The sequence below is a fragment of the Emys orbicularis genome, chromosome 2 (assembly GCF_028017835.1).
Source record: "Emys orbicularis isolate rEmyOrb1 chromosome 2, rEmyOrb1.hap1, whole genome shotgun sequence".
NCBI lineage: Eukaryota > Metazoa > Chordata > Testudines > Emydidae > Emys > Emys orbicularis.
The window spans coordinates 33,694,538-33,718,298 of NC_088684.1; the positions used below are offsets into that span (position 1 = coordinate 33,694,538).

Genomic DNA, 23,761 nt, shown 5'->3' on the forward strand with positions numbered 1-23,761 from the left:
CCCAGGGCTCCGGCCGCCCTCCCCTCCGGCGCCCTCCCCCCGGCCGCCGGGGGGAGAGCCGAGCCCCCGCCGGGGCTCGCCGCCCTGCCCCCGGCGCTCTGGCCGCGGGGGGGGGAGCCGAGCCCCCGCCGGGGCTCTGCCCTCCTCCCAGGGCTCCCGCCGCCCTCCCCTCCGGCGCCCTCCCCCCGGCTGCCGGGGGGAGAGCAGAGCCCCCGCCGGGGCTCGCCGCCCTCCCCCCCGCGCCCTGCCCCCGGCTGCCGGGGGGAGAGCAGAGCCCCCGCCGGGGCTCGCCGCCCTCCCCCCCGCGCCCTGCCCCCGGCCGCCGGGGGGAGAGCAGAGCCCCCGCCGGGGCTCGCCGCCCTCCCCCCCGCGCCCTGCCCCCTGCCGCCGGGGGGAGAGCGGAGCCCCCGCCGGGGCTCGCCGCCCGCCGCCCTGCCCCCGCCGGGGCTCGCCGCCCTGCCCCCGGCGCTCTGGCCGCGGGGGGGGAGCCGAGCCCCCGCCGGGGCTCGCTGCCCTCCTCCCAAGGCTCCGGCCGCCCTCCCCTCCGGCGCCCTCCCCCCGGCCGCGGGGGGGAGAGCCGAGCCCCCGCCGGGGCTCGCCGCCCCCCCCCCGGCTCCGCCCCCCCCGCGGGGGGGGGGCGGCCGGAGGCTTTTTTGCCTGGGGCGGCAAAAAAGCCAGAGCCGGCCCTGGCTAGAGGAAGTAGCAGGTACATCCAAAAGAAGCAAATTGTTGACAAAATTTTATGCACGTGTGCCCAAATACAATCCCCAGATCTGGGTGTATCGACTGGTGCCACAGTCACAAGGAGGGCACATCTCCCCCTGGCTTGGGTCCTTCCCAGAGCCCCAGCCCTGTAGGCTTTGAGAGTCTGCAGAGCAGTAGGGGTCTGTCTAGGACATGTGGGAACCACCAGACACAGGGAGGCAGCTATGAAGGGAATTTGAGAAGAGGGGAAAGAAGATGGAAGGATTTGGAGAAGGGGGAAGTGACTGGGGAAGTGCCACTTGAGGAGAAACTGAGGCTAAATGATATTGCAGAGTTAACCTGGCATCTCAGCACCCAGGTTAGCACCTAGGTCTCAGCACCCAGGTTAGCCACGCCAGGGGCGAGCATTCCCACGGCAAAGCCTCTTTGCTGTGTCCTCACCGTTTCCACTCTTGCCTGCATGTGTCTGGAGGCTTAGCCCATTGGACTATGTGCTGAGACCGCTGGGATTATTTTCCTAATAAGTCATGGGAGAACTTGAGTGTCCTTTGTGGAAGATTTGTGGGATGGGCATTGAAAGGCTAGCAGCACTTGAGTGATTTAGCCTGCATCCTGCCTGCAAAGTGAGGGGTTTTGGGGTGAGATTGGAGTCTGGGGGATGGGAGAGGAGAGACTGGGAAAAGGGGGGGTTCTTACAGAGATGAATGGGATGTGGGGCAAAACAGTCTTGGTTCTGAACTTGAAGAAAATGAGGCAGGGTTTTTGAAAACTATGTTAAAATCAATAAGATGATGGTAGTGAGCTAAGCATAAATGAGGAAAAAAACACTATGCTGCAACTTTATAAGTAGTATATATTAATATATGTGCTCAAATTTCTCATGCTGGAGGCATTATAAATCATTTATGTGTTAGAAAATGTATTTATGTTCAGCAAATGGGGTATAAGACGTAGAAGTGACCCATTTCTTTCAAGTATTTACTAAATAACATGGGTTTTAGGAAATGAGTTTTAGTTCCTGGAATGTGGATCAGATATTCTCTGAATATAGCCTTTTATGGAAATCAACCCCTCCTTGATAAAGAATTGTGTGACATATCACTTTACTAAATAAACATTTGTCTTTTTAACTGAAGTGATTACTCAGATACTTGTCGCATTCAGTGGGTGTAATAGAAAGAGAAAGCATGTTCTCATTTCTCGTCCTGAGGAGAGAATCCAGTAGGATTTGTAGTGCCCAGTGATAATAGGTATGGTATGAAAGTAGGTGGGTGAGAGCTATGGGATATGTATTTATATGATGCTTTGTATGGTGACTTATCTTAGTTATCACCAGAGTATGAACCTGGGACCTCTGGAATTAAAGCATGACTTTTTATAGCTTGAACTAAAGGACGGATTCGAAGCCTATTTGACTTCACTAGGCTTTGGATCAGGCCCAAATCCCCCTAGCTGGCACATATCACAGATTCATATCTTTTGAATCAAGTACCAAGGAAGATTTCTGCTACACTGGAAGCAAAATACATTTGTTTCCTTAATTTATAGTATATTTTTGCTACTGAATGGAAAGTTACATATATTTTTTTGTTTGAACTCAGTCATGCTTTAATTATGCTTTAAAATCCTATCTAGCACTGTCCTCCCTGCACAAATTTTACTGGATAACATCTGTTTCAGGAATTGTGTTGATATGTGGCTATATATTCATGTGTCTACTCTGCCTACAATATTTCAATATGACACTATTAACGTATGTTAACAACACCCATGTGGTGGTCTTTTCAAATCAGAAAGAACAGGAAAAGTTCATTTACACAAAAAACTGTTAGTGTTGGATAAAGCAAACTATTAAGTATTCCTTACATGTTATGCTTCTAATAAATTTTGTTTAATGACATAATGATTCATACATCACCTTAATGTAGCTCCCGCTCCTTACTGGAGCACTGCCGATATTGATTGGATTACTTTTTGGTTAAAGAAACAGGCTAAACAACAGATCATAATGTTATTTTACAACTAAACTATTTTCTGACAACAAAGTAACAAGCTGGCTAAAGCAGCAAGTCCAGTTTGCCTTTTTTTCCATTCTCCACACACACTTACAGAGAGCCCATACAGAGCTCTCCCGTCTACAGAAATCCAGTAGTATCTAGGAAAGGGTATGAACAGAGTAGCCTTCTGTAGGAACCTCAGCACCTTACAGTGGAAGTGAGCTCTGTGTCCATTCCAGTTAAGCAGTATGGAAGGTAGCATTTAATGCAGGCCTGGGGAAGGGTCAGTAGATGTCACATAGGGATCTCGGAGGGTCAGCAGCTAATATTCCATCGCATAGGCAGAAGTAGCAGTTGTTGAAGATCTGTACTTCAAATCTGGATTCTGTCCTTATGACCCCAGCATAAATTGTGTTTGCCCAGGCTTTGTATGGGAAGTGGGGAATTTAAGTTTTGATTAATCCACTTAAAATAAAAAGTTGTTGCTACCTAGCAACCCCCCGTGCTTAAATCACGGTATTCAGTTCTGCATTTGGAGCTGAAACTGACTTTCCAGTCTCATTTTAGTCATTCTAGAAGGTAAATTACAATTTTTAACTCTGAACACCCAAAAAAAATATCACCATATTACTTTAACAAACTGTTTTATCAAAATATCTGATCTTTGGTACTGCGAAGGACATTAAAGATACAACTACAGACCAGAACATAATTTTCAATAAGAAGAATGTTGTGCATAACCCAATTTGGAAATGGAGAAGTCTACTGACCTTATCCTAAAATAATTTTCACAAACATTCAAAGTCCGTTCCGTATTCTCAGCTAAGGCACACGGAGCTGATTATTCTTTATGGCTTCTGGGAAGACATCCCCGCTGTAAAACACTGAATTATTAGATGTTTTCTTCAGTGAGTTGTCTGACAGGAGATGAACCCACAGGATATACTGACTGTGTCTGGTTTCAATTTTTGTTTTGTCTATAAAAAGTCAAAGCTTCCTACGAGCATTATCAGGCAAAATAAATAAAGCAAGAGAGATAATTGTTTAATGAACTTGGAGTAACATGATTCAAGTAGAATACCCCTACAGATTTTGCCAAAGCTAATAAAACTCTTTTGCACCATACTTATTATTTTTGAATAAACGTCAGCTTTGTGAATTCTGAAAGTCACTTTTAAAAGTAGTCTTGAATTCAGTTTCTTTGTACTGCTGACTGCTTTTGTTATTTTGACTCTATTAATCACAGTGCAATCAGAGGTGAAACAAGACAGACCTTGGGTGGTATTTGTTAACTGGTGTAAATATTATAATATTGCCTCTGATTCCTAGTAAAAATGTTTTATGGATCAGTGCTGCAGTGAATTATTAATTATTAATGATTATTATTGCTTTTTACAAAGCAGTTGTGCAGTATATCAGAATCTATAGTATTTGCTCTGATATAGGACAGTAGTCACAAACTTTTTTTTACTCAAATATATACAATGGTGTGCAAATAATTACAGGAAGTATTGGATCATGTCATTTCTACGCTATAGAGACAAACAAACTCATTTTGCTAACACATGTATAAGAGCTATCTAATGAAAACCAAAAACGTCTGAAAAAGTATCGCCTGCTTCCCCTCAATAGGGTGAATATTCATTAACCTGGCACTCACTCATGAGCCCTTTCCTTTCACTGAACTGGGAGTAACTTTTCCTAAAATACAATCTTTTCTCACATGTAAAGCTTCCATATGTGACATTTCAGCACCAGAAATACTGATTCACTGATGCTGAAATAATAAACAGTGTGGGACAGGTGGAAGTGGGCATTGCCAAATAAGGTCATTTCTAACCTGTATCTGTGACTTAGAGATCTCTATGTTAATTTGTATGGATAAGAAATGTTTACACTTTGATCAATTAGATGGGTTATCAGCACATAAAATGGTAAAGAGCAATTCAAATACTATTGTTACTATATATTTCACAGCAACTTGCAGTATTGCCAACTCGCATGATTTTTGTGTGTTTCCACATTCCCTGGAGTTATTTTATTAGGTGAGACTCAGTTTTCATCTAAAAAAAATAAGTAATAATTTCTCATGATTGCAGAGAATAACTTGAAAATGTGACCTGAGTGCACTCTGAAAACTCAAAACTTAGTAGGCACATAAAAAGAATCTGACATTTACTATTTAGTTAAAGTCTTGTGATTTTTAGGCCAATCCCACGGTTTTGGGGGCCTGAATCGTGGTTTTTAAATGCTTGGACTTGGCAACATCACATTTTTGCTCCACACACCAAAGCCCAAGGTTTTCAAATGTGCCATGCAAGAATTCTAAACCTACATCTTGATCAATATGCACGTCATGCTTCCAAAGAGAATCTTTGCCTTCTGTTTGCTTCCCTAGCTGCATAATGCTTTGCTGTACAAAAGAAATGCAAAACAGCAGACAGTTTAATTCTCAAGAAAACCCCATCCATCACACCCAGTATTTATTATGATGGTTTAAGGATTTATGGACTTTATAGATTATTTAAATTACCAAGAGAAAGGTCTTGTATGAAGTGAACATATCTTATTCAGCATGGCTTCAAGAAGACCTTCTCTAATAGATCAAAAATATTAGGCAGATCAGGCTCAGTAACACAACTGATAATTTAAATGATCCTGAGATTTCTAATCTAACTTTCAGTACTAAATTATTATATGTCTTTCGAATAGGATTCAGATTCTGAAAACTAATTCCATCACCTCTTTCTTCTCTTTTTTCTTCTTTTGCCCTTCCATTAACTTCTATTGCAACTTAATTTCCTCTGGTCAGGAGAGCAAACCACTGAGCAATAGATTTTCATTCCAATCTGATGTCCAACATGAGAGGAGAGAAGGAAATGTAAATCCTTTCATACTGGGAATGTGAAGAATTACAGTAGAACCTCTGAGTTCGAACAACTCGGGAATGGAGGTTGTTCTTAACTCTGAAGTGTTTGTAACTCTGAACAAAACGCTATGGCTGTTCTTCCAAAAGTACATTGACTTAATACAGCTTTGTAACTTTACTATGCAGAACAGAAAGAAAATGCTTCATTTAGCCATCTTAATTTAAATGAGACAAGCATAGAAACAGTTTCCTTACCTTGTCAAATCTTTTTTTTAAACTTCCCTTTATTATTTTAGTAGTTTAGGTTTTACACAGCACTGTACTATATTTTTGTGTCTGTTTGTCTCTGCTGCTGCCTGATTGGGTATTTCCAGTTCCAAATGAGGTGTGTGGTTGACCGGTCAGCTTGTAACTCTGATGTTCATAACTCTGAGGTTCTACAGTATTATTATTACAAAACAACTTTATGGTGCCTTGTGTTTATACAGACCCAGAATATAAAAAAGGGACATGTTCCAGGTCCTGAAAAGGCTACAACCTAAATAAGATAAGACAAGACACACAAACATAAGTTACAAAATAGAGCAACGGTTCAGAACAAATCATGTCTTATGGTTATTAATTATGAGCAAAAGGGAGAAGGGATTTCCTGAAGTGGTCTGTTCCAAAGAGAGCTCAGAGGAGGATAAAGTGTGTGCTCAGTGAACAATAGCAAGGATAACAAAGAAACAAAAATACAAATGTTTTGGATAAACCCTAATGTTGCAAGGCATAAATCAATCACTAACTAGTGGGGTTAGAAAGAAACATTGCTTGTGGGAAGGCTGCTCCATAACTGTGCACTGCAGAGTTTACTGCATCTCCCTCTGGAGCAGGTGGTGCTGGACACTGTTGAGACAAGACACTAATGAAGATGAACCACTAGTCTGATTCTGTATGGCAACTCCTGAATTCCTAGAACTGGGATAATGTCCCAGGTGTAGGGGCTAGAAGGGAAAAAGCCAAGAGAATGAGAAGGAGGGTAGGAAAGAGAAGTAAGGAGAGAGGACTAAGAGCAGCATAAAGGAGAATATGACAGAGGTGGTGGGGCTGCAATTATGCAAATAAGGGGAAGAAGCTTGTATTTTATTTGGTAAAATATACGTGCCAATAGTGTGGTCGAAGCACTAGTTAAGGAACATCTCTGCAGCATAGCACTATGGACAGGCTTGAGTATTGGGAGGAGAGAGGCCAGAAAGTTGGGCAGTAGTAATTAGAAGGTTACAGTAATCAAGGCAAGCAATGACTGGCACTTAGTAGTTTTAGCAGGAGGAATGTGGGAAAGAGACAGATTTTGGAATTATTAACGGGGAGGATTTTGTGAGAGATGATATATGGGGTGGTTGAGGAGAGAGAGATAACAGTCTCCTTTAAGATCACTATGTCATTCTACTTATTCCATCTGTAAGACTGAGTGTAGACTACTGGACTTTTTTTCTTAAAGACTAAGCACTTCATCCCCATCATTCACTTGATCTCCACTGAGGCAAGAGTTCAGAATCCCAAGGTTCAACCTGAGCAAATTTCTTCCTGATACTCCTGATTTCTTCCTGATACTCAATTAGCCTATAATACCAGTTGGCTCAGTCTTTCTGCTCAAATAGCAAATGGGTACTGGTAGATTTTAAAAGAAAGTGAGTGTTGCTGAAAGCGTTTTATAACATGCTGTAATTAGTGATAGGTGATCCAGTTGGGGAATAATCAGAAATCCTTCCCTGCATTCCCAGAACATTGACATGTCTTTTAGACCCCATCTCAATCCTTTTAAGCTTCTGAACTATTCAGATAGGTTTATTTTTCTTTAGGAGTTTGGTTTTGGAACATCTTTGCACTCCATTGGAGTCCATGGGGGTTTTGCCACTGACTTCAGTGGAGCCAGGATTTCAACCCTAGACAGCAGCTAGAACTGGAACCAGACTGTAGCAGTATAGAGAAAGAGGCTGTTCCTGCAGTATTTCTTTCTAGGATCGAAAGCAGGAGTGACTAAAATATCACTCAGCGCACAACGATTTGCTGCCAGTATTGCAGAAAAAAAATCTCAGAATTGTTCCCCATTAGTCAATTATAAATCCCCAGTATCAGGGAAATCTATTCATGTTTCCTCATTGTGCAATAAATACACTTTCTGGAAAAGTATACTGAGGCTGTTGATAGCGGAGCATATTGTTCAATTCATCCTTTGAAACTGGGGGGAAGGAAGATCTGTTGAAGACTTAGGGGCTAAGGGGAGAATAACTTCCTTTGAAAAATGGTCTATGAAAATACCTGAGATTTGATTCTGTCTGGTCCATTCCAGAAACAAAACAGTGTGTTTATGAGCCCAGGGTAGGAATCTCTGGCACGGACAATTTAGCAGTAGGGAGTGAACTTTATCAGAGGCAAGAAAATCATCTAGCCCTCCATTCTATTTGGTGGAGGAATTTTAGCAAGGATCATTCATAAGCCCTTTCTGGCATATCATTGTGAGAGAGCCATTAGAGTTCCATTTCTGTTTTCCCAACTCAAGAGGTTCGGATAAGCATGAGACAAGCATTTGATTATCTGAACTGAGCCTGAACATAAACCTTCTCAGGTTTGTTCGTCACTGGCTGGATGAGAACTGCGTCACTGTACCTCGCTTTTATTGTAGGGTAAAATGGTGAAACTAAGAGATCTCAAATGTACACAATTAATTACAAACTGTTGCCTAACTTAAATAGCATTGGAAGTCATGGAGTGGTGTCAAATATCAAAGAACAGAGTAACATGTGGCACAGAAATACCACATATAATACTTAAACCACAATTAATTGGGAAAATTAGCTATACTCTTCAGTTTAGTCTATATTTTGTACAGTTATTCAGTTTAGTTAGATAGAAATAAGATAATCTGAATATGTGGAAGGTGAATAGCACTAGCAACCACCTCTTATTTATTAGTTATTTCTTCATATTTATGAAATAAATGTATAGCCCCACATGCTGTGGTCTGAGCATCAACCTTTAGGTTGAAACACAAAGTAATACAAAAGGACTGTTGATGAACCCACATCCCCCCCTCCCCAGTAGTCTGAGAAATGATGGCCTGTGATGTAGGTTCAGAAGTTAACAAATCTGGACTCTGGTAGGCCAAGGGTGATATGGGTGAGTAACCAAAACCAAGGACCAGCTCAGAGAACATCCTGCCCAGCACTTGTCCTTCATTTATATGAGAAGGCTCCAGCTTGAACTCCTCTGCTGTTCTCAGTTGAAGCAATATGTTATGGCAAAAGAGACAATCTAGATCCCAAACCATTGAAGGCTTTTAGATTGAAAGCAACTGCATGAATTCCAACCCCAAGTCAATTGGAAGACAGTGCCAAATTTAGGTGCATGTAGTACCACGGCACCACTTAATAAACGGGCTGCAAAATATCTGCTGTCTTCAGTGTCTGAATGATCCCTAGGTGTAGGCCAATGTGGAGCATATTATAGTTGTCTAATATTTCAGTAGCAGACAAAGGAAATAACATACTACTTTGTCCTTTAAAGTGATTTTGTACCTGAAGACATCAACTAATTTTAAACCACACAATGTCCTTGCAAGGTATGTATTAATCGATCCATTATACAGATGGGAAAATTGAGGCATAGGAAGGTTAATTAACTTGCCCTTAGCGTATATAAGAAAAATGTAATGATAATTTTATTACAGTACAAATATTACACCAACATTAAGAAAAATAATTAAATTCAGTTATTTTACCAACTTTTTTCTAGGGTTTTGGTAGCCCATCTGGTGAACATTGGCTGGGGAATGAGTTTATCTTTGCAATAACCAGTCAGAGGCAGTATTCTCTAAGAATTGAGTTAATGGACTGGGAAGGAAATCGGGCATATTCACAATATGACAGATTTCATATAGGAAATGAAAAGCAGAATTACAGGTAAGCACTTATTGATGTTCTATTGTTGCTATTGGGTGCTAGATCTTGTCACTGTTTGCAAGTGAAATAAGTGTAATATTAAGTTGCATCCAACTTTTAAATTAAGCATACAAATATAAACTAGAAATGCAATTTTCCAGAGATGGAAGTTGAGAGAGAAATTATCATGTGTGACAACAAACTGTATGGCACAAGAGTCAGGACACTCTGAAATTTGTTAGCATTTGGTGAGCAGTGGCCCTTATCTAGCATCCTACCCCACACTGAAAATCTTGCTAAGGAGAACAATCAGCAACCTCCCCTTGAGGACTCTGGGGAGAGGGTCTATTGTTGGTAGGTGTTAGGCCCTTGCCTCTACCCCAGAAATCTGCAAAGGTAAAGTTAGGGGTTTCTGGACTCTGGAGGTCCCTGGAAGGGGAGGGCATTGAGATTTTGTTACTTGAACTTCTAAATAAATTGGCAACCATTCATTGCCAACCCCTGTGAACAGGCCTTTCAGGTTCCAGTTTGTGTGGCCCTTAGTTTGTAAGTTTGTCATTCTCCACCTCGTATTAACAGTGTGAACTTTTCCACAGGCTGTCTAAACAGGGCTATAGCTCCCAGGTCCCTGTTCATTCTTGTGATTTATTTCTAAGACTTCAAGATTCAATTTCTCTTCAATATCCCTAAGAGGGAGGAACCAAACTAGGATGACACCCTGATTTCACAATCCAACAGACCCATTTAAAACTCACCACATTTTTTAGCATATCCAAAATCAGCTGTGCCCGCACAACTTAATCTAGACCGTGCTGGTCCCAATGATTTCATCCCTCACATCTTTTCTAAGCCTAAAATGTCTGCAGACCAAGCCAAGTTCTTTATTTTTCTGGGAATGTTGGTACTTAAGGGTTATGGTATCTTAACTCTTAACAACCAATGGAAGAGTTAGTATAGTGTTTCTTAGTAAATTCAGTGAGATACTGGTTACCTTGCGAGCTCCTGTGCTCAGCAACAGGTGATTTGTCATGCTCTATAGCACAGTTCCCTTTCTCTTTAATATAAGCTCCTCTCCTAAACCCCAGTATTTGAAGAACCCTACTCCTACCATGGTCTCCATATGGGTTAGTTACACTGCCCCAAAGTTCAGACTATGGGCATGTGAATCGCAGTGCACACCAATGTGGTCTGCTGTCCCCCATGTGCACATGAACTAAAAGGTTCCTAGTTTCCATTAATGAAGTCCTCTTCACATACAACTACATTAATGCAAACTAGGAACCTTTTAATTTGTTCCCACAGTGTCCACATGGGGGAAGTACAGAGCAGCGCTTTGGTGTGCACAGCTAGTCACGCCCTGTAGTCTGAACTGCAGGGTAGTATAGATAGAGCCATAGACAGTTTACACTATCCTCACGTGTATTTTTTTTAATTATATGAATCCAGGAACCACTATCTATCTTAACATTTTGAGGATTTTACTGCTTGATTAGGCAAAAAAAGATACAGATCCTTCAAAGAACTGATAACGTTCCACCTCAGAAAATAACATTGAAGACTATGGAGTTGTACAGAGGAGACTATAAATTTGCTAAAATCTCTCAAACTTTCAACCCAAGGTGCAGCTGAAAGTGAAATTTCTTTACACTGATATAACTGATCGAATACATTTAAAAAGAGCAGCAATGGGAGCAACAGTTTAAAAAAGAGTTGGACAAGTAATTGAAAAGGGAAAGTACTTGTGGTATAACAATTGCCTCAAGAGGAAGGGTGATCCCAGACATTCCTTTTTATCCGGAAAATGTCTGTGCTATTCAGCTCCAAGTACATTGCACCTTTCAATGAATTCTCCCACTTCTGAAATGAAACACCCTCCCCGTTCCTAAAATTATTATTGTTTATGGTAACACCCATGATGTGCTAAGAACTTTCCAGACATTCAAAAAGAGACAGTCTCCCACTCGGAGGAACTCTCCCTCTCGGGATATAGACAGACTAGTAAAGAGAATCAATAAATAGGGATTGGTAATTTTTATAAAAGTTGTCTGGATTCATTGTAGGAAGCACAGCAGAAGTGAGTCTCTAAGAGAGGTTTATATAGGGGCTGGGCAAAGGTCTTGCAAATGAAATCAGGCAGGTTACACCAAACATAAGGGGCCATGTGGAAGAAGACAATGGAGGTGAGCTCCCAGTGTGATGCTGTGATCCTGGGATATGTAAACAGCGGAAACTCAAGTAGGAGTAGAGAGATTATTCTACTTCTATCTTTGGCACTGGTGTGACTGCAGCTGGAATACTTTGTTCAGGTGAGGTGTCCACAATTCAAGAAGGATTGAAGAGAGTTCAGAGAAGAACCACAAGGATGATTAAAGGATTAGAAAACATGCCTTATAGTGATAGCCTCAAAGAGCTCAATCTATTTAGCTTAACAAAGGGAAGGTTAATTATCTACATGGGAGCAAATATTTAATAATGGGCTCTTCAGTCTAGCAGAGAAAGGTATAACATGATCCAATGGCTGGAAGTTGAAGCTAGACAAATTCAGACTGGAAAGAAGGCGTACATTTTTAACAGGGGGGAGTAATAAACCATTGGAACAATTTGCAAGGTGGATTCTTCATCACTGACAATTTTTCAATCATGACTGGATATTGTTCTAAAAGATCTGCTCTAGGAATTATGTGGGGAAATTCTATAGCCTGTGTTATACAGGAGATCAGACTAGATCAGGGATCGGCAACCTTTGGCCCGTGGCTCACCAGGGTAAGCACCCTGGTGGGCCGGGCCTGTTTGTTTACCTGCCGCGTCCGCAGGTTCAGCCAATCGTGGCTCCCACTGGCCGCAGTTTGCAGCTCCAGGCCAATGGGGGCTGCGGGAAATGGCACGGGCCAAAGGATGTGCTGGCCACTGCTTCCCGCTGCCCCCATTGGCCTGGAACGGTGAACCGTGGCCAGTTGGAGCCGCAATCAGCCGAACCTGCGGACACGGCAGGTAAACAAACCGGCCCGGCCGCCGCGTGCCAAAGGTTGCCGATCCCTGGACTAGATGATCACAATGGTCCCTTCTGGCCTTGGATTCTATGAATTGTGTGACATGCTCACAAACAGGGGGAAAAGGTGGGGATGAATCCTTGCCAAGTGAGGATAAGCAGGAAAGGGCAGAGTTACATAGGCTGAGATCCTCAAAGATTTGAAATTTGAAATCAAAGTGAGTCAGATGCCTAAATACCTTTGAGGATCTGAGCTATAGAGCTTTGGAAGTACAGTCAAGATGCGTAGATTTGATGAGATAGCAGCTGGGGAGCCAGCAGAGGAATTCGAAGAGAGGAGTAACATGATCCAATCAACAGGCAAGAAAGATGACTGTGTCGCTCCATTTTGTATGAACTGAAGAGATGCATTGTGGGTTTCTGGGAGCTTAGAGGCAGATTGAAAATGTTAATTTACATCTGTGTTGGGTGAGATTTTGCAGAGAGCTATTGACAGACCAAGAGCTCTTATCTTGTGTGATGACAGAACCACACTGAGAATGTTATAAAGGGCCAGACTCTGCCTGTGACCAGGTAAAACAGCCTGGAAAGGGATGAAAGCCTATTGCATGGTTGAGTGACGTATATAAAAAGGAGGAAGATGGGTCCAGGATGTTGCAGAGAAAGCGTGTCCTCATTACCCCAGGGTGGTTGAGGCAGCAAAAAGTCTCTGGGGATTGGGACCTGCACGTTTCAGTTGAGTTGTTTTATTTATTTAGAATTGTTTAAATCCTTTGTTTTAAACAGTAAAGTGTGCCCTGAGGAAAGGGTCTTTAAAGGACTGGGCATGGTATTTGTTTCCCTTCCCAGCTGATGAAGCGGCCCACCAGCATAAAAGGCTAGATCCACTTAGGCATTTAACTTCCACTTTAGGCACCTAAGTACAACATTTGGTGCCACTGAGATTCTGAAAACCCCCACTCGGCAGCCACCTAAGCCTGGAGGTGCCTAAATGACCAGCAGAAACTCAGGCAGTTAGGGAAAATCACCTAGGCACCTGAGTTCCTGACAGTGGGTATGCACAAAACTGCCTAAGTCCAGCAAACTACTTCCCACCTTAGCTCTGGTTTAACAAACTGTTTATTTTAATCTGGAAATACACACATACACAGTATGTGTATATATACACCCATTCTGTATATTTCGAGAGATGAAGGGTTTTTTTATATATGAAGTTTGATATGCAGTTGATGGACTGCAGAGTAGAATAGGAAAACCATCCAAAATGATTCTAGGTCTCCAGGGTTAAAGTAACATGGGAAAATTTTAGGAAAGTACCCCTGCTTTCATTAGAGAAAAAAAAAGGAGATCTTTTTGGCAACCTGAACCAGGTTGCACCAACATGACATTTGTTAAATTTGATCCATGAAAAATCCTCTTGCTACACATGAAAAACAAAAGGGCCATGTTTCAAAAGTGCAGCAATGATATCAAAAAGAGAGAGTGGGCTGCACCTTTTCACTCAAAGTAAAGAACTAGGCAGCCAGGGCTGAATTTTGCAGTTCTTGCTCAAGCTAATCTAATTGAAATCAGTGGGAGTTTGACTTGGGTAAGGGCTGCAGGATTGGGTCCTAGCTTACCCCAAATCCCAATTTAGGAGTAGTTTGTGCGTGGCCATCATGCAGGTGCATGAGGAGATTGGAAAGTGCACAAGTTCTACTAGTCTCTATTTGTGGCCTGTTTAAGGGCGAATACATTGAAGTCCCTGTGCTCAGGGGAACACAGCGATAGTTCTATCCCCACTCCCATGGAGCATACAGTGCCCCAAAAGAGGAAAGAAAGCATGGAGAGGAAATAGGGCCATATCCTTCCACACGGGTTCATGAAGCTTCAAACCAGCTCATCCATTTTTCCTCATTTGTATCTGAATACTTAACAAAAGTCAACTAGTAGGAAGCTGACAGCTATTGAAATAATGAAGTACCAGTGATATGCAAATCTCAGTGGCTATTCATATTTGACAAATTTGCTTGAGTGCCCACTCCATACAAATATATTTCTACAACCATTTCATGAAACAAAACAATGTTGGTCTCTTTGAGATGTTATTATAGGAACTCAAATTGCAAAACTTCCTAAAACATAGAAACTCTTATTTTCTTTGCCAGCATCACTGTCTCTGATAGTTATAAAAGCAGCCCCAGAATCCAAGCCAAGACAAAGCTTCATTATTGAATCGTAAATAGCTGGCCACCCATTGCAGAATGGTTTTGTCCCTTAATCTGAGAAACCTGCCTTTACTGAGTTAAAATAGGCCTATATAAAGTTGAAAAGCACAGTTCTCAGCCTCTCTCACACAATTCCTTTCCTTCACAGTTGTTAGACATTTGTCATGTTTGCTCTCAATACATCAAGCAAGGAGCAGTCTACTTTTCCATAACTTCAGTAACTATTAATCTGCAGTCATTCTGCCTAGCAAATTAGCTGTTTTGTTTGTGAGCCATTAGGAATTCCTGATGATGACCACGTTACTCTCTCTGCTTATTCAACACTGTAAATGTAAGCAAACATAGGCCAGCTACATTCTAACTTGCTTACTTTCAAATAACACCCATGCAGTCTGAAATAATAACCAGAAATAAATTAGCTTCCAAGTTGGTCTGGGCATTAGATCAAGGAAACCTAAAATAGAAAAAGGATAATGAAAGTATGGGGGAAAACTCAAGAGGTGAAACATCTATTGTTAATGTGGCAGTAATAACTTTTACAGGCAGGAGGAGGGCAAAAAATAATAAGGTTCCAGGCCCAGCAATTGAATGTAGTAAGTTGTATAAGAATACAAATACCACAAAGTGATGAATTGTGTCCGAGAAAACATGGAAAATAATTTTTCATGTGCTATTTCTAAAATCTAGCTTCAACATTAGGCAAAGTTTGAGTCAGTCTGAATTGCTCCCATTTGGTGTTTTCAGAAGGGCTCTGTTTTTTCTCTCAGCTATTTGTATTCTCTCTACTATTTTTTATTAGTCTAAAGAATATATGATTGAAAAAAGGATAATGCTCAGCATATGTATGTTAAAAATATATGTTTCCCTTTCAAAATGATACAGCTCCAAGAGAGTTTCTGGGCAGGCAAAATAAAATATATGTATATATCCCAGATGATGACTATAAAGAAGAAAAGAAAGAGATTAGAATATAGGTATCTAGCTGTAAACATATTATGTTAAATAATAACTTACACGTGGTAATCAATTATTCAAAAAGAAACTTGGCGGTGGAACGAAATACAAGAGGTGATAAAAGATAAGAGAAAAAAGCTTGAACTCTGGCAAAGGTGCAGGAGCAAACAAGACCTCGAGGAATACAATGAGTATAAAGAAATTGTCCAGGAATATAGTTGCAAAAACAAAAGCAAAGATCTTTGAGGAACTTTATACAAGACTTGGAACAAAGGAAGGGGAAAAAGAGTGTATAGACTGGTGAAAGCATGCGACAGGAGTACTAAAGATATAGAGCAGGGGTGGGCAAACTATGGCCAACGGGCCGGATCCAGGCCACGAGCCGTTTTAAGCCACTCCGCGAGCTCCCACTGGGGAGCGGGGTCTGGAGCTTACTCCGCTCCGGCGCTCCAGCCAGGCGCTGGGTTGGGGGCCGCACCACATGGCTTGGTCCCGCTCCGGCCAGGCGCTGGGTCGGGGGCTGCACCACATGGCTTGGCCCTGCTCCAGCCAGGCGATGGGTCGGGGGCCGCACCACATGGCTCCCAGAAGCAGCCTCATAGCCCCGCTCCTGTGATCCAGCCAGGGCGCAGGGTTGGGAGCTGCACCACATGGCTAGGCCCCACTACAGCACTATGGCCAGGGCACAGGGTGGGGGGGCCAGCCCATGCAGCTCCCGGAAGCCACGACATGGCCCTGCTCTGGCGCTCCAGCCAGGGCGCAGGGTCGGGGGCCGCATCACGCGGCTCCCAGAAGCAGGGCCGGCTCTACCATTTTTGCCGCCCCAAGCAAAAAAAGCCGCTCGGACTGTGCCGCCCCAAGAATGGACGGAATGCCACCCCTTAGCATGTGCCACCCCAGGCACGTGCTTCCTCCGCTGGTGCCTGGAGCCGGCCCTGCCTGGAAGCAGCCGCGTGGCCCCACTCGGGTGATCCAGCCAGGGGGCAGGGTCGGGGGCCACACCACGCGGCTCGGCCCCACGCCGGTGCTCTGGCCAGGGTGCAGGCCCCACTCTGGCACTTCAGCTGGGGTGCAGGGTCGGACACCACACCACGCGGCTCCCGGAAGCTGTGGCATGGCCCCGCTCTGGCTCCTACATGCTCCAATGGCCCCTCCATGCTCCAGTGGCCCCTCCGGCACTCCAGTGGGAGCTGCAGGGGCAGTGCCTGTGGATGGGGCAGCGTGCAGAGCTGCCTGGCCACGCCTCTGTGTAGAAGCCAGAGAAGGGACATGCCACTGCTTCCAGGAGCTACTTGAGGTAAGTGCCTCTCGGAGCCTGCACCCCTGAGCCTCTCCCCATGCCCCAACATCCTTCCCCAGTCCTGATCCCCCTCCCGCTTTCCAACCCCTTGATCCCAGCCCTGCACCCCAAACTTCTCATACCCAGAGCCCGCACCTCCAGCCAGAGCCTTCACCCCCTCTCACACACCAACCCCAATTTTGTGAGAATTCATGGCCCGCCACACAATTTCTATTCCCAGATGTGGCCCTCAGGCCAAAAAGTTTGCCCACCCCTGATATAGAGGAAGTGAGTTTAATCAAAGATGAAACTGGTATGGTGTTGACTGATGGAAGACACATAAAGGATCAATGGAAAAGGTATTCTGAACAGCTTTTCAATGAAGAAAACCAAAGAGAGCAATGTGACTTCAAAATTATGAACTTTGTTGTAGTGGAAGCCTATCATACCAGATGAAACAGACAAATGCTGTAAAATAAATAAGAAATAATAAGGCCCTAGGCCCATATGGAATTCCTATTGAGGCATAGAAAAAGCTGGGAATAGAAGGTATCTTTCTGCTGATACCCCTGTTCAATTCAATCATGAGATGGGAAAAGATACCAAATGAGTGGAGGAAAAGTATCTTGGTGCCTATATGTAACGGAAAAGGTGTCGCTGGCAGTTGCACATGGTATAAAGTTGATGAGTCATACAATGAATCTGTGGAAGAGAATCACTGATAAGAGACTGAGAAGTGAAGTAGATATTAGCATCAATCAATATGGCTCCATGCCAGGAAGATCGACAATAGATACTGTTCTGGCACTGAGGCAGCTAGTGAAAAAATGTAGAGAGTAAAAGAAAAATATTCAGATGGTGTTTGTTTATTTGAAAAAGGCCTTTGGTTGACTTCCAAGAGAATTTACCTGGCAGTGCATGAGGAGAAAATGGTACCAGAACTTGTTGTGCCACTTCTCAATCCATGTATGTAGATGTAATGTCAATATCAGATCTTCTAGTGGTGAACCAGAAGAACTATTAGTAAAGGTGGGAGTGCATCAGGGATCAGCACAGAGACTTTTCTTGTTTCTCCTTGTCCTGTGTACCCTCCCAGGAAACATACAGAAGGGGGCACCTTGGTGCATGCTATTTGCAGAAGATATCATTCTATGCAGTAAGGAGAAAGATAGTCTAGAAGCGGAGCTTGATAAATGAAGAGATGTGTTGGAGAGATATGGGCTCAAAATAAGCAGAGGAAAAACAGAGTAGATGGTATCTAATTTCAATAATGTGAACACTCAAGAATTAATCTTGAAACTAGATGGGTAGACAATACCAAAAATGCAAAGTTTCAAATATCTGGGTTCCAGAATCTCGGGAAAAAGAGGATAATAAATGCCTCAGTCAAATGGAGAGAAATAAGTGGTGTAGTATGTGACGGATGATATCACTAAAATTAAAAGGGAATGTCTATAAAACAGTGACCTGTTTAGTTTTAATGTATGGCTTTGAGTGTTGGGCAACAAAGAAATATAAGCAAATGATCTGCTCCACCAAAATGCAAATGTTGATATGGATAAGTGGTATAAGCAAGAAAAACCATGTGAGGAATGTGCATGTTAGAGACATGCTCAAAGTAACACCTATAAACCAAAAAATGAGGGAGTGCGGGTTCAGGTAGTTTGGTCATGTAAAGTGCAGTCAAGACAACTACGTGGGTGCGAAACTCCAGCAGATCAAGACTAGAGAAAAGGACAGAGAGGCCAACCCAAGAAGAAGTGGTGGGTTGGAGATTTTTGTGGGGAAATAGGCAAAAGGGGTATGTAGGATGACATCATTGGCAGAGGGGCAGGGACATTTCAATAAGTTATTGCATGAGATAAATAGGGAGGGATGGAGTTATATAGGCCCTTAGAGGCAAGGAGAAGAAGTTTAAATTTGATGCAATGGAGAAGGGGAGCCATTACAATGATTCAAAGAGAGGATTGGCATGGTCTTCTGTTTATAAAATTCTATGTGATTCAAGACCTAACTACCTGAGCAACTGTCTTTCTCCCCATGTTATGCTGTGGCAGTTCAGATCAACAGTTGTGTTTGAGCTAACAATGCTTAGACTGGCTAGGAGCTGGCGGCTGGGAATTCTCAGTACAGTGAACTGAGTTTTGTAATCTGCTTGGGCCAAAAGAAATTGAATATGTTTACCTTCAGGGTACAGTTTAAAATCTATCTGTTTTCCTAGGCCACTAAGGTAGATAAATAGGCTGGATGTTTGGTGTAATGTTCAACTTGGTTTTTTAGGGTGAAATCTATTGATTTTTAAATTAATATTGTTTTAACTAATTTTTGAATTATTCTGTAACAAAAAATCCCATTTTTCTCTTTGCAAAATGGAGATAATACTTACTTTTGTAACGAGCTTTGACTTTTCCAGATGAAAATACTATTGATTGATATGTGGGAAGTACTATTCTTCTTCTTCAAAGGTATATGATTTAACAAACATTTTCCTTAAACTGTTGTCACATGGTTGTCACTGTGGTCAAAAAGGGCGTTGCTGCGCTCATCACCATTGTGAAACTGTATTTTAAGGAGTGCATACGTTACTTTGCTATCATTGAGATTTGGAGGTAACACACTTGCTGCAGTCAACGTCGTTGCTTTTTAGCCACTCCATGGTTTTGATGTAACAGGGAAATGACACCCAACTTGGCAGTGTTGCTGGGTCTCCATCCAGCCTTTCCACGATTACTGCTTTTATTACAGTAGCCTCTAATGGCCCCAACCACAGTCAGGGCCTTATTTTGCTGAGTCCTTTACATTCATGTAACAAGAGGCAGTGCCTGCCATGAAGAGCTTAGAATCTGAAAAACAAACAAGACAGACAAAGCATGGAAGGAAGGAAGTATTATTATTCCTATTTGCAGATGGGGAACTGACCCGCAGAGGGATTAAGTAAGGGCACACAGGATGTCTGTGGCAGAGCTAGGAACTGAACGCAAATCTCCTGACTCCCAGTTCTGTGCCCAACCCAGAGCATGATTCCTGCCAAGTGGAAGATCTATATCGTGACCCAAGAAAAACATAATATTTGCGGTTTTACTTTATGTGGTACATTTTCCAATCCATTCTAGGGAAATACCAGTGCAAAATCCTGTCAACAATGTGATTTGCATCATTTCCATACTTTGAAAATTCATCCTCTGGAAGCACATTTTGACCAAACAATGTTACAAGATAGATATTATAAAACAAATATTTAACTTCTATTAAAAGAATGCAGATATGCTTGTCTTGCTTAACTTTATTCATTTAAGACTGTCAAATCAAATTCTATAAAATCTAAATGCTAAAAGTGGAGTAATTCAACCTGATGCCCATTAACCAGAGGTCTTTTGGGAACCATGCCAATATGCTATATCGTTTCAATGACTAGCCCTCACTGGAAATGCATGAGCTATCTCCAAGTGTAAGTAGAATTTGAAATATAACATTTTGTTTGACTCACTTAAAGTTGATGCAAATATACTTGTATGGCTTATGAATAATCAAACCTAACTTAATGCACTCAAATCCCAATTTACACAATATGTCAACAACTAGACATGATGATTCAGTAAACTTCTCTCTTCCACCTCTTACTTTCTAAAGCTTATGTGTAGTTCACCATATAATGTCCATGACTGTGGCAGTAGGAGTATGTCCCATGATTAGACGATAGCTTTCCTTTTCTCAGTCTAGAAATTATAGAACATGAATATTTATTAACTGGGAACAGTGAAGGTCTGCCTGAATAACAGAAGAGAAGGGAAGAGCAAAGAAGGATAAGGCAGAAAGACGGAAGGAGGAGAAGGAATGGGGAGGAGATTGTTTCAGATTGAGAAGGCTGCTTCTCCCTGGTGTGTGCCCATTTTACAGATGTTGCAGGAAACAAGGTGTGGATCACTTGTGCTTTCTTTGAGAGGCAGGTGAGCTCAGTAACCCAGGGGAATGTGCACATCTCAGCACTATGGGCTCACCAGGAGGCCCATCACAGAGTAAAACACCTGCCCCTGTCATCCTGCATACGAAATCTGAGATATTATAATTGGCAGTGCGGTAAAAATGAGTATAACAGAGTTTACTTGTTTGAGTAGGGAAAGTTGTTATTGTCAGAGCAGAAATGGACCTTATCCTGGCATGAAATATGTGGGCATTCAGTGCCATAGAATCCTGTTTCTGCACAGTAACAGACTTTCAACACAAGTTGTGCTACATGGACTCATAATTGGTCTGAGATAAACACCTTTGTACTAGTTTAATTAGCTGATATACATTAGCTTTACCCAACAAAGAGACATAGAAAATCACTTTTTCTGCCTTATAACCAAATTTTCCTTTAAAAAAAAAAAGAAGTCCAGCATTGTAGTTTGGGATTATATCAAAGAATTTGTTGGTTTACATGAACTCATTTAACACTCTGGAAAAAGTACTTTAGCTCATAACAGATTAATAATTTCCTCTTATGGTATCAAGCATTTGCACTGTTTACTTCAATAAAGTTAGTTAATCTTAAATTCTCCCATCAAAATTAAATTTTGCTAGTAGGCTTCATGCCCTGTCAGTAAAGGAAACATTTTCCGCCCAATAAAGCAGCACTCCACACAGCCCAGAAATTCCACCCCAAAGGGGGTAGCAGGGGTGTCCCGGCTTTCCACATCTCCCTTCCATCTTTAAGTTCTAAACCTGCATGCCCCAATAAATATAAATTATATTCCCTAGATGTAAGATGAGCCCTAAAACGCAACATTAGGTCAAACAAAACCTGTTTTGAAAAATAAGTTCTCTTTTTGTCCATTCTTCAGGCCATAACAATTCCACATAGCATCATAGAATCATAGAATATCAGGGTTGGAAGGGACCTCAGGAGGTCATCTAGTCCAACCCCCTGCTCAAAGCAGGACGAATTCCCAACTAAATCATCCCAGCCAGGGCTTTGTCAAGCCGGGCCTTAAAAACCTCCAAGGAAGGAGATTCCACCACCTCCCTAGGTAACGCATTCCAGTGCTTCACCACCCTCCTAGTGAAATAGTGTTTCCTAATATCCAACCTAGACCTCCCCCACTGCAACTTGAGATCATTGCTCCTTGTTCTGTCATCTGCCACCACTGAGAACAGCCGAGCTCCATCCTCTTTGGAACCCCCCTTCAGGTAGTTGAAAGCAGCTATCAAATCCCCCCTCATTCTTCTCTTCTGCAGACTAAACAATCCCAGTTCCCTCAGCCTCTCCTCATAAGACATGTGCCCCAGACCCCTGATCATTTTTGTTGCCCTCCGCTGGACTCTTTCCAATTTTTCCACATCCTTCTTGTAGTGTGGGGCCCAAAACTGGACACCGTACTCCAGATGAGGCCTCACCAATGTCGAATAAAGGGGAACGATCACGTTCCTCGATCTGCTGGCAATGCCCCTACTTATACAGCCCAAAATGCCATTAGCCTTCTTGGCAACAAGAGCACACTGTTGACTCATATCCAGCTTCTTGTCCACTGTGACACCTAGGTCCTTTTCTGCAGAACTGCTACCTAGCCATTCGGTCCCTAGTCTGTAGCAGTGCATAGGATCCTTCCGTCCTAAGTGCAGGACACTGCACTTGTCCTTGTTGAACCTCATCAGGTTTTTTTTGGCCCAATCCTCTAATTTGTCTAGGTCCCTCTGTATCTGATCCCTACCCTCCAGTGTATCTACCACGCCTCCCAGTTTAGTGTCATCTGCAAACTTGCTGAGAGTGCAGTCCACACCATCCTCCAGATCATTAATAAAGATATTAAACAAAACTGGCCCCAGGACCGACCCTTGGGGCACTCCGCTTGAAACCGGCTGCCAACTAGACATGGAGCCATTGATTACTACCCGTGGAGCCCGACGATCTAGCCAGCTTTCTATCCACCTTACAGTCCATTCATCCAGCCCATACTTCTTTAACTTGGCGGCAAGAATACTGTGGGAGACAGTATCAAAAGCTTTGCTAAAGGCAAGGAATAACACATCCACTGCTTTCCCCTCATCCACAGAGCCAGTTATCTCCTCATAGAAGGCAATTAGGTTAGTCAGGCACGACGTCCCCTTGGTGAATCCATGCTGACTGTTCCTGATCACTTTCCTCTCCTCTAAGTGTTTCATAATTGATTCCTTGAGGACCTGCTCCATGATTTTTCCAGGGACTGAGGTGAGGCTGACTGGCCTGTAGTTCCCTGCATCCTCCTCCTTCCCTTTTTTAAAGATGGGCACTACATTAGCCTTTTTCCAGTCATCCGGGACCTCCCCCGATCGCCATGAGTTTTCAAAGATGATGGCCAATGGCTCCGCAATCACATCCGCCAACTCCTTGAGCACCCTCGGATGCAGCGCATCCAGCCCCATGGATTTGTGCTCATCCAGTTTTTCTAAATAGTCCCGAACCACTTCTTTCTCCCCGGAGGGCTGGTCACCTCCTCCCCATACTGTGCTGCCCAGTCCAGCAGTCTGGGAGCTGACCTTGTTTGTGAAGACAGAGGCAAAAAAAGCATTGAGTACATTAGCTTTTTCCACATCCTCTGTCACTAGGTTGCCTCCCTCATTCAGTAAGGGGCCCACACTTTCCTTGACTTTCTTCTTGTTGCTAACATACCTGAAGAAACCCTTCTTGTTACTCTTAACATCTCTTGATAGCTGCAACTCCAAGTGCGATTTGGCCTTCCTGATTTCAATCTTGCATGCCTGAGTGATATTTTTATACTCCTCCCTGGTCATTTGTCCAATCTTCCACTTCTTGTAAGCTTCTTTTTTGCGCTTAAGGTCAGCAAGGATTTCACTGTTAAGCCAAGCTGGTCGCCTGCCA

At 42.9% G+C, this 23,761-nt stretch overlaps 1 protein-coding gene across 1 annotated transcript in view; it reads left to right on the top strand.

Moving 5' to 3' along the window:
- ANGPT1 (angiopoietin 1) overlaps window positions 1–23,761 on the top strand; it is a 213,040-nt gene that overhangs the window by 146,891 nt on the left and 42,388 nt on the right. The window contains exon 7 of the mRNA XM_065398962.1: window positions 9,349–9,515. Coding sequence (XP_065255034.1) covers window positions 9,349–9,515 — 167 coding nt within the window. The remainder of the gene's footprint in view (window positions 1–9,348; window positions 9,516–23,761) is intronic.